This window comes from Stomoxys calcitrans, chromosome 2, assembly GCF_963082655.1.
Source record: "Stomoxys calcitrans chromosome 2, idStoCalc2.1, whole genome shotgun sequence".
Classification (NCBI taxonomy): Eukaryota; Metazoa; Arthropoda; class Insecta; order Diptera; family Muscidae; genus Stomoxys; species Stomoxys calcitrans.
In genome coordinates, this window is record NC_081553.1 from 225,793,986 (window position 1) to 225,806,006 (window position 12,021).

The following is a 12,021-nucleotide window of genomic DNA, read 5'->3' on the forward strand; positions in this document are numbered from 1 at the left end:
GCAAGGAAATTGTGGAATACAACATACTTCCGTTAGGAGAACTTACAGAAGAAGCTCAGGAATCCCGTAATAGAGATGTTAAACAGTTCCGGCTTTTCAATACCCGAAAGAGCACCAAATTTAACCAAAATTATGATTTACTTCAATATTTATTGTTATCGTCTGATCCGGTACTATACAGCATCAGAACTAAATGGCTACCAAAAATATGTGACGATATAGATAAGGACGATCCCGATGCCATTCAAATTAAAGAGCTTTTAAATTTTGATACCTTAGATTATTTGGTAGAGAATAAAATCAAATAATACAAAACTAAAATGCTTTTTTATTTTGGGAGTAGCTAATATACATATAAACGCACGCCGATGCGAAGTGTTTTCGCTCTAAAACACATATTTTTATTCCAATTTTTTTAAACTTTGGCAGGAGACCTTTTTTATTCTAACACATTTGTATTGTAAACCCTGGGCAAATCTATCAATGTTTTAGTGTAGGCCCCATATAAGGTTCCATTTCACAAATAGACATTTTTATATAGAGTTTAATGAAGTGTAAATGAATTTTAGAGTAGATAGAATCCGAGTTGAGAAATGTTTTATACATTGTTGGAAAGGTATGAAAATTTCCTTTACGATAAGGTATGTTGCGTAAATATGGCTATAGTGTGTCATGTGCAATTAGGACAACAAAAACAAAATTTGGGAAATTCGACTTTTTTGAAAAATTGACTTTTTTATTGCCGGTTCCATAAAATGGAATAGAATAGAGATATTTCCATGATTCTTTTTGTGTTTTGTAGAAGAAGTGTTACCAAATAAAAGTTTATTTAACATCTTTGCAATAAAATGTGACGTAATACTTGTTTTTTAGCAATGAATATAGCACTACTTGAAAATTGACTTTTTTCAGTATTTTGATCGCTACGATCTCATTTATGGCTAGGATATGGCGAGACATACCTTAAAATGTTGGGAACATTTTAAGCTTTCATTTAAGTTCAAAAAAAGCGAAAAAATCCCCGTGGAACTTTTTTTCCAGTGAGAAACTTTTGAAGTTTAGTAAAAAAATTGGCCATTTTGGTCTTAAGATAACGGTGTTGTTTGATATCGAAATTAGCCAAATTAGCACTTAAAACTTTTCTTAATACCTCGACTTTGTGAAAATGGAAAGAAATGATAATGCTTTGACGGCCAAAGTTTGCGAAAACTTAAAGGAAATGGGAGTATCTTTTTTGAAAAATTTTGCAATTTTTTGACAAAAAAATATTTTTCATATTGAAAACGATGCCATTTTTAAACCGCCAAAGATATTCACGTGATTCCTTTTGTATTTTATGCACACATATGCTGGCATAATTTGTGTGAAGTATGAAGTTTATAGCTTTAAAATTGACGGAGTTATTTAAAAAACACTGAAAAAAACCAAGGCCAAATTTTCATATTTTAAAATTAAACAATTCATAACTCCTTAACAGTACACGATGGCATGGTACTTTATGCATAAGTTTTTTAGATCTTGTCAAGCTCTTTCTCTAGAGTCCTAAATCATGTAAATCGGTTGAGTAGATCAAAAGTTATGGCCCCCAGAAGCTTGGAGAAGTCAAAAGTGGTCAACTTTGACACCCTGTAGCTCACCCTGTATTAAAGATATGGACCAACAACAGCACTTTTCTGAAAGCCTATGTCCTCCTCTACAAATGTCTAGAACATTTTGTATGGCTAAAATCAACAGATAAAAAGTTGTAGACTTATTTCCAATTTTTTTGCCATTTGGCCCACTGTGCGACGTAGGTCTCCCAACACCATGGGGGTCTAGAAAGCCATCCGAGAACAATTGACGAATCTGTCCACAAAATTATGTCCGTGGTCTTGAAATCAAACAAAGACATTACGTAGTTAACAAGTCTTGCGAGCAATTTCGCACCATTGAGTTCTAGTCTTGGCAAACTTATTGTCTGTAGCGGGGCCACCTTACTTTTGGCCACCAATAGGCTGGAATGTGAGGCATTGTCAGAAGACCGCACCTTGACATATACACAAGCGCAATACGCCGCCTTTGATGCGTCTGAAAACCCATGAATTTGAATGTGATCGGACGGCATGCATCTAATCCAACGAGGAACTCGAATGGAATTAATGTCGGAAAAGTCCAAGAGCAATTGCTCCCACGAATGGCGGGAGTCATCACTTATTGTGTCGTCCCAACCAGAACCCTCAAGCCAGAGATGTTGCATTAAAATCTTCGCCTTTACAATAATGGGTGTTATCCATCCAGCTGGGTCAAAGAGTTGCGCTACAGTCGATAGTACTTTTCTCTTTGTAGGGTTTATGCAATGTTCAAAGTTAAGGGATTTGGGAGTGGACATGAATTTGTTATCCATATTTGAATCGAAATGTCTCCACTAAAAAGCGGAGATTGGTAATGCGATTAGTTCGAAATTTTTTCCATTCTTACAATCATTTGGGAGTAGAGCACAAATTTGCCCAGGAGCAGAGCAGGGGCAAAGTTTTCACTCATCAATGAGTGCTTTCAGAGTTGAGTTTATCAACGCTAAGGGATCCTTTTTATAGCCGAGTCCAAACGGTGTGCCGCAGTGCGACACCTCTTTGGGGAGAATTCTTTACATGACCATGCATGGTATGGTACCTCGCAAATGTCGCCAGCATTAAGAGGGGATAATCACCGCTTCAAATTTTGTCCGAAGTTCCGCCAGGATTCGAACGCAGGCGTTCAGCGTCATAGGTGGACATAGGCTACAGTAGCACGATATCCACATTCAGGGCAAAGTGTACCCACCCTAAATAGATATTAGAGAGTTAAAGAAGGCGCAGTGGAGCGAGCCCTGTCCAGCTAGTCATGAATAAGTTCATCCCACCAACTTTTCTGCATTTGTTCTGTTCTTCATTATTTATCCATTATACATCTACATGGATGATAAATAATATATTTTGCATATGTTTGCTATCTAGTTATTCATTCACATAAAAACAAAAAAAAAAAAACAAAAACGATTTACGAAACTGATGAAATGAAAAGCAAAACAAAATAATTGGTTCTCATTCACTGAAGAATTCTAATTTCCCTTGAAAGTACCCTCACCTATACAGCTATAGGGGGTCAATTAAGTAGAGAGCTTAAGGACCATTTCCATTCTTTGCATGCGGATAGCTTATAATACCTACAACAAAAAAAAACTTAGTATTGGTAAAAAAAAAAATTGATGTACACATAGCGATATTCAAACATTTATGAATATGATGCAAAATCTCATGGTGGTACTCATTTCATGGAAGTTGTACTTGAACTCAGTTCTTTGATTTGCTGAATTATTACCCCATCAATTCGATTGAAATCCATTTTGACTTTCATGAAGCCCTTTTAAAGCATCTTAGTTCACATTTGATGTTTATTGTATATTGACAGACTGCTGGGCAATGCTTCGTTGAAGTCATAGTTTGGAACAATAGGAATACAGTGTTGCCATATGGATTTCTAGTCTCTAATACTCTATAGTTTAATTTCTATATTTTTATACCCTTCACTATAGGATGGGGGTATACTAAATTCGTCATTCTGTTTGTAACACCTCGAAATATGCGTCTGAGACCCCATAAAGTATATATATTCTTGATCGCCATGTCATTTTAAGTCGATCTGGCCATGTCCGTCCGTCTGTCTGTCGAAAGCACGCTAACTTTCGAAGGACTTAAGCTAGCCGCTTGAAATTTTGCACAAATATTTATTATCAGTGTAGGTCGGTTGGGATTGTAAATGAGCCATATCGGTCCAAGTTTTGATATAGCTGCCATATAAACCGATCTTGGGTCTTGACTTTTTGAGCCTCTAGAGGGCGCAATACTCGTCCGATTCAACTGAAATTTTGCACATAGTGTTTTGGTATCACTTCCAACAACTGTGTTAAATATGATTCAAATCGGTTCATAATCTGGTATAGCTGTTATATAAACCGATATTGGGTCTTGACTTCTTAAGCCTCTAGAGGGCGCAATTCTCATAGGATTTGACATAAATTTTGCACATGGTGTTTCGGTATCACTTCCAACAACTGTGCTAAGTATGGTTTAAATTGGAGTATAACCTGATATAGCTGCAATATAAACCGATCTGGGATCTTGACTTCTTGAGCCTCTAGAGGGCTCAATTCTCGTCCGATTTGGCTGAAATTTTACATGAGGTGTTTTGCTACGACTTCCCATAACTACGCTAAGTACGGTTCAAATCGGTCAATGTTTTGATATAGCTGCCATATAAACCGATCTTGAGTCTTGACTTCTCTAGCCTCTTGAGGGCGCAATTCTCATCCGATTTGACTGAAATTTTGCACATGGTGTTTCGGTATCACTTTCAATAACTGCGCTAAGTATCGTGTAAATCGGTCAATGTTTTGATATAGCTGCCATATAAACCGATCTTGGGTCTTGACTTCTTGAGCCTCTAGAGGGCGCAATTCTAATCCGATTTCACTGAAATTTTGCACATGGTGTTTCGGTATCACTTCCAACAACTGCGCTAAGAATGGCCTAAATCGGTCCATGATTTGATATAGCTGTCATAAAAACCGATCTGGGGTCTTGACTTCTTGAGCCTCTAGAGGGCGCAATTCTCATCCGATTTGACTGAAATTTTGCATGAGATGTTTTGTTATGACTTCCAATAACTGTGCAAAGTATGGCGCAAATCGGTACATAACCTGATATAGCTGTCATATAAACCGATCTGGGATCTTGACTTCTTTAGCCTCTAGAGGGCGCAATTCTCATCCGATTTGGCTGAAATTTTGTACAACGCCTTCTCTCATGACCTTCAACATACGTGTCCAATATGGTCTGATTCGATCAATAGCTTGATACAGCTCCCATATAAACCTATCTCCCAATTTTACTTCTTGAGCCCTTACAAGGCGCAATTCTTATCGAAATGAACTGAAATATTGCACAATGACTTCTACAATATTCAGCATTCATTTATGATCCGAATCGGACGATAACTTGTTCTATGTACATGATCGGTTTGGGGGATGGGGCGGCCACTGAGTGACTTGGCTCCGAAAATATCTATCAGATTCGAGTTCTACTCTAAAATACCTCTTAATTGAATCCTATATTACAATTGTCAGCAAATACGTCCTATTTAGGTGGTGTTAAGGGGGTGAGAAGTGGCTCCATAGACAAATTTTCCCGAATATTGATATCAGATTCGTAATTTACTCCCAAAGACCTTTCATTTGAACTCCATATTGCTATTGTCGTAAATTTGTCCCTTTTGGGGGATGTTTTTGGGGAAATGCGGTCCCTCCAAACGCTTGGCTCCACATACCAGATTCGTATTCATATTGCCATATTGCCTTGGGCAGTAATAAAGCCCTCTTTGGGGTTTTTTTTGAAGAAGGGATAGACCCCCAGAAACTTGGTCCCATATTTGGATATCAGATTCGTATTCTACTCGCAAATACCTTTCATTTGAGTCCCATATTGTCGTGATTGGTCAATGTGTATATTTGGTTGGTTTCGGGGGTGGGGCGTCCCCCCTAGGTACCCCATCCGAAATTTGGATACTAAATTTTAGTTTTGAGTTTACGGCAAGAGGGCACACAAAATTTCGGTCAAATCGCACCACCCATCTCCGAGACCTGGCGTTTCTGGAAATTAGAGTAAGAGGAGGGTCAGGGGTAGCGGACCCTCCCCTTTACTCTAATTTTCAAAAACGCCAGATCTCGTAGATTGGTGCACCGATTTAAGCGCAATTTTGTATGCCACCTTATAGTAAACCAAAAACACGAAATTTTTAAAAAAAATTTGGGATGAAATAACCTGGGGCGACGCCCCATCCCAGAACCCAACCGAACGGACATGTTTACCGATTGGGACAATATGGGTACTAAATGAAAGGTTTTAAAGAGCAGAACCCAAACTTGGGATAAATTTTTACAAAAATTCCAATTAAAGTAAAATTTTACAAAATTTCTGATTAAAAATACATTTTTACAGGGGGGGCGGACTCTCCCCCTTTTTCAAATTTTCAAAAACGCCAAATCTCGTAGATGGGTGCACCGATTTAAGCGCAATTTTGTATGCCACCTTATAGTAACCCAAAAACACAAAATTTGTAAAAATTTTTGGGGTCAAATAACCTGGGGCGACGCCCCATCCCAAAACCCAACCGAACGGACATGTTTAACGATTGGGACAATATGGGTACCAAATGAAAGGTTTTTAAGAGCAGAGCCTAAACTGGGCATAAAAATGTCATCCTAATTGTCATTTTTCTCTTAAAATACTTCATTGCTATAATATATAATCGTTTTATTATTTATAATCTAATGGGCTATATCGGACTATATCTCCATATAGCCCCCATATAGACCGGTCGTCCGATTTTTGGCCCATAAAAGCCACATTTATTATCCGATTTTGCTAAAATTTAGGACAGTGAGTTGTGTTAGGCCCTACGACATTCTTCTTCAATTTGGCTCAGATCGGCCCAGATTTGGATATAGCTGCCATATAGACCGATTCTCTGATTTGGGGTCTTAGGCTAATAAAAGTCACATTTATTATCCGATTTTGCTGAAATTTGGGACAGTGAGTTGTGTTAGGCCCTACGACATTCTTCTTCAATTTGGCTCAGATCGGTCCAGATTTGGATATAGCTGTCATATAGACCGATCCTCCGATTTGGGGTCTTAGGCCAATAAAAGCCACATTTATTATCCGATTTTGCTGAAATAAAATGTCATCCTAAGTGTCGGGGGGTCCCCCACCCCCAAAAACACCACCCAACAGGACACCTACCGCTTTGGGCAATATAGGTATTAAATGAAAGGTATTGAAAAGTAGAGTACAAATCTGACATAAAAATGTATTCCTTGGTGTCTGAGGGGTCTCCCCACTCCCCAAAACCTCTAGCAGGACATATTTACCGATTGGGATAATATGGAATTCAAATGGAAGGTTTTTTGGGAGTTAAAAACGAATATGGTATTTAAAATTGGGTCCAAGTACCTAGGAGGCCGCCTCAGACCAAAAGCCGACACCAAAGTAGCCCTCAAACTCAAAAGTGGACCGATCGGGACAATATTGAACTCATATGAAAGGTGTTAGGGAGTAGAATACGAATATGTCAAAAATTTTAATCAAGTACCCAGGACGCCGCCGCAAGCCCAAAATCGCCCCAAAAGTACAGTCAAAAATCAAAGTGAACCGAACGGGACAGTATGGGACTCAAATGAAAGATATGCGGGAGTAGAATACGAATATGGTGTCAAAAATTTGGATCCAAATACCTAGGGCGCCGCCCCAATAGTACCGCCCAGAAAAAGTAGACCAATCGGGACAATATGGGACTCAAATGAAAGATATTCGGGAGTAGAATATGAATATGATGTCAAACATTGAATAAAAGTACTTTTGCATTTTTTTTTTTTCATTTTCGAATGAAAAAAAAAGTCTTGGTGGCAACACTGCTTTAACCAAAAAAAATCTCCATATCTAATAATGTTTTTATAGCAAACCACTAAAACCGCTGATTTTTCATTCCGTTTGTCATGCGGAAACAGATGGCACAACAATGGAGAAATCTCCCTAAAGTTCACAGATTGACGGACTGTCTGTCTGTCTCTCTGTCTCCGCCGAGAGTGAATGGAAAGGAAGACAAAAACAGATGTATAATCCATAACATAGCGAACCATAGAGAAGATTGGAAGAAAAAAAAACCAAAATGGAACCGAATAGTTCCAAAGCTCATAACGACACATGAAAACCACAATTTGCAAATTATTTTATATTTTTTTTACTATGCAAGGCGAGAAGGGTACGAGGAATGTGCTGAAGCTGGGTAGACAATTTTGATTTAGATTTTTATTTCATGAATATGGGATATTGTGCAATGTCACAATTGTTGACAGTTATTTGATACTCATTGACATTTATGAAGAGCCAGACACCGAAACTCACAGTGAAGGCAAACAAAATGTGCCAACAACAAAAATCAAAGTGTGAGCAAAATATGCTTAAAATGGCTTAGGTTTTGGGTGTGTGTGTGTGTGTGTATGTGTGTTTGTCATTGATGTTGGTGATTGGGTTTAGGGTTGGGTATGGCTTATGAGGAAATGAGATTTGAGATATTTATGTGGGTAATGAGTATTGTATGTCGCAGAGTCTATTTTTAGCAATAATGAGGAAAGTGAAGTTTGACTTACAGTTTTACTAATTAGATAAGGGGTATACAAACTTTCTCATGATGTATGTAACATCGCGATGTAGTGTTACGAGAGACCCTCTAAGATGTTCATGCTTTTTGATGGCATATTTAACGTAAGCCCACCTTTTTATCTTTTTTTTTTATTTATGGAGCGATTGGTTAATGGTTTGCAAATTTAGCCTTCAAATACAAATTTTCTGTTCAATTTATATCTATTCCATTATTTTGATTTTTTACATTCACTATTGCATATCCTAGGGGGTTATATGTTGTTAAATACTACTGCATACTTTTAGGCTCAACAATTTGTTTTCTCATCAATACTTCAAAAAAATTTCTATGGAACATATATTTGTTTTATTATTTTGAATCTTTAATCTACTAAATAAATAGTAGATTAAAGATTCTTTAACCCTCTAATACCTTTCATTATAACCCTATATTGCAATGGTCGATATATAAGTCCTGTTTTGGAGAATTAACATGGAGACATTTTGGCACGAATGTGGATATCGAATTCGTATCATTGAAGCGCATGGGTCCGCCAATTATGCTCAACGCGTGTGTTCAAAACCTGACGAGAACATTTTAAAGTGGTGGTTATGCCCTCCTAAGGGTTGGCGACATTTGTGAGGTACTATGCCATGCATAGACAGCATTCCTTGATATGTGAGTAGTTTGCCCCTGTTCCTTACTAAAATGTTCATGGGCATATTTTTGTTCTACTCCCAATAAATTTCTTTGGACTCCTTTTTTGTAATGGGTAAATATTTCCGGTTTGGGTGTATTTTGAAAGTGGGAGTGATCAACCAGACACTTACCCCTTAAAGTAAAAATAAACTTCGTGCTTTACTCTCAAATACTTTTTATATGAGTGGGATGGCACTTCGCCCAAATATGGTTGTCAAATTCGGCCTCACAAGTGTCATTCTCCTAATCTACCCCAAAATTGCTTTCACTTGAGTCCCATATAGCAATGGTCGGCTAATATGCCCATTTGAGGGGTTTCGGGTACACCTCCCATTACATGGACCACTTTTTTCCCAAATTCGTAATGTACGCCTGAATACCTTTCATTTGAGTCCCATATTGACATGAACGTCCAATATGTTTGTTTGGGGGAATTTTGAGGTTGACCCGGCCCGCTGGGTACATAGAATCAAAATTAATACCATATTCGTAGTCTACTCTTCAATACCTTTCATTTGATACCCATATTGTTGCGATCGGTCCACTTTTGATTTTGGATGGAGTTTTTGGGATAAGGGCTACACAATTTTTTGATATCCGAAGGGGGGAGCGGACCCTCCCCCTTACCACAATTTTCAAAAACCTCAGATCTCGGAGATGGGTGCACCAAAATCAAGAAATTGGTATAAAATGTTGGGATCAACTAACCTGGGGGGGGACGCCCCATCTCAAAACCCACCCGAACGGACATGTTCACCGACTGGGACAATATGGATATCAAATGAAAGGTATTTAAGAGTAGAGTATGAATTTGGCATACAAATTTCACCCTTAGTGTCGGGCGGGTCCCCCACCCCCAAAAACAGCACCGCTTTGGGCAATATGGGTATCAAATGAGAGGTATTTAAGAGAAGTATGTACGTGGCATAAGAATGTTGCTGTAAATGTCGGGGGGGACACTCCCCACCCCCAAAAACACCACTCAGCAGGACACTTTTACCGCTTTGGGCAATATGGGTATCAAATGAAAGGTATTTAGGAGTAGAGTTCAAATCTGACATAAAAATTTTTCGATTTAGAGTCATAGGCCAAAAAAAGCCACTTTTATTATCCGATTTTGCTGAAATTTGTGACAGTGAGTTGTGTTAGGCCCTTCGACATCCTTCGTCATTTTGTCCCAGATCGGTCCAGATTTGGATATAGCTGCCATATAGACCGATCCGCCGATTTAGGGTTATGGGGCCATAAAAGCCACATTTATTTTCCGATTTTGCTAAAATTTGGGACAGTGAGTTGTGTTAGGCCCTACGATATTCTTCTTTAATTTGGCCTAGATCGGTCCAGATTTGAATATAGCTGCCATATAGACCCATCCGCCTATTTAGGGTCTTAGGTCCATAAAAGCCACATTTATTGTTCGATTTTGCTTAAATTTGGTGCAGTGAGTTGTGTTAGGCCTTCGACATCATTCGTCAATTTGGCCCAGATCGGTCCAGATTTGGATATAGCTGCCATATAGACCGATCTCTTTATTTAAGGGGTTTAGGGCCATAACAGTTGCATTTACTATCCGATTTTGTTGAAATTTGGGACGGTGAGTTAAGTTAAGCCCCTTCACATTCTTCTTTAATTTGGCCTTGATCGGTCCAGATTTGAATATAGCTGCCATATAGACCGATCCTCCGATTTAGGGTCTTTGGCCCATAAAAGGCGCATTTATTATCCGATTTTGCTGAAATTGCGGACAGTGAATTGTGTTAGGCCCTACGATATTCTTCTTTAATTTGGCCTAGATCGGTCCAGATTTGAATATAGCTGCCATATAGACCGATCAGCCGATTTAGGGTCTTAGGCCCATAAAAGCCACATTTATTATCCGATTTTGCAGAAATTTGGGATAGTGAGTTGTCTTAGGCCCTTTGACATCCTTCTTCAATTTGGACCAGATCGGTCCAGATTTGGATATAGCTGTCATATAGACCGATCCTCCGATTTAGGGTCTTAGGCCCATAAAAGGCGCATTTATTGTCCGATTTTACTGAAATTTGGGGCAGTGAGTTGCCTTAGGCCCTTCGACATCCTTCATAAATTTGGTTATGATCGGTCTAGATTTGGATATAGCTGCCATATAGACCGATCCTTCGATTAAGGGTTTTAGGCCCATAAAAGGCGCATTTATTGTCCGATTTTGCTGAAATTTGGAACAGGGAGTTGTCTTAGGCCCTTCGATATGCTTCATCAATTTGGACCAGATCGGTCCAGATTTGGATATAGCTGTCATATAGAACGATGCTCCGATTTAGGGTCTTAGGCCCATAAAAGGCGCATTTATTGTCCGATTTTACTGAAATTTGGGGCAGTGAGTTGTGTTAGGCCCTTCGATATCCTTCGTCAATTTGGCACAAATCGGTCCAGATTTGCATATAGCTGCCATATAGACCGATCCTCCGATTTAGAGTCCTAGGCCCATAAAAGCCACATTTATTATCCGATTTTGCTGACATTTGGGACAGAGAGTTGTGTTTGGCCCTTCGACATACTTTAATTGTTCTTTCAAATTTGATTACTTCACAAGTTGCTTGTACGCTGTTCATTTCTAACTTTTCTCTACGTTTGCTACTTTCATGGCTAATTAAAAGCCAAATCAAATTTTGCCTACTTTTTACAAGTCCTTCAAATTTCGTTCCTCTTTACATAACAAAGTATGTTTTTTGTTCCCTATGTAGTACTTATATAAGTGTACATATATACTAGGACTATATCATTATGGTTATAATCACAATGATGATTTTCATTTTCGTGACTTACATCATTATCCTTTACACATTAAATGAATTAATAATGATAACATTAACAAAGAGAGAAAGGAGTGAAAGAGCAACACTCCATATTTGAGGAAGAACATACGTAGAGGCAGGCGGACAGGCGGACAGGCGGACAGGAAAACATGGTAAATTGCATGTATTTCCACTTATAACCACTTTTCCCTTTTTATTTTCGGTTACAGTCAACTCCATTGCCAAAAAAGAAGCGAGAGAACAGAAACGAAAAAAAAAAATAACCAGGCTGAAAAAATCCACTCAACAGAAAAGGCCTCATTAAAAATTA

The 12,021-nt window shown here is 38.4% G+C and overlaps 1 protein-coding gene across 1 annotated transcript in view; it reads right to left on the minus strand.

Moving 5' to 3' along the window:
- Nucleotides 1-2,368, minus strand: part of LOC131994849 (uncharacterized) — a 30,315-nt gene extending 27,947 nt beyond the window's left edge. The window contains exon 1 of the mRNA XM_059361787.1: nt 1,978-2,368. Coding sequence (XP_059217770.1) covers nt 1,978-2,368 — 391 coding nt within the window. The remainder of the gene's footprint in view (nt 1-1,977) is intronic.
- Nucleotides 2,369-12,021: the final 9,653 nt, after the last annotated feature.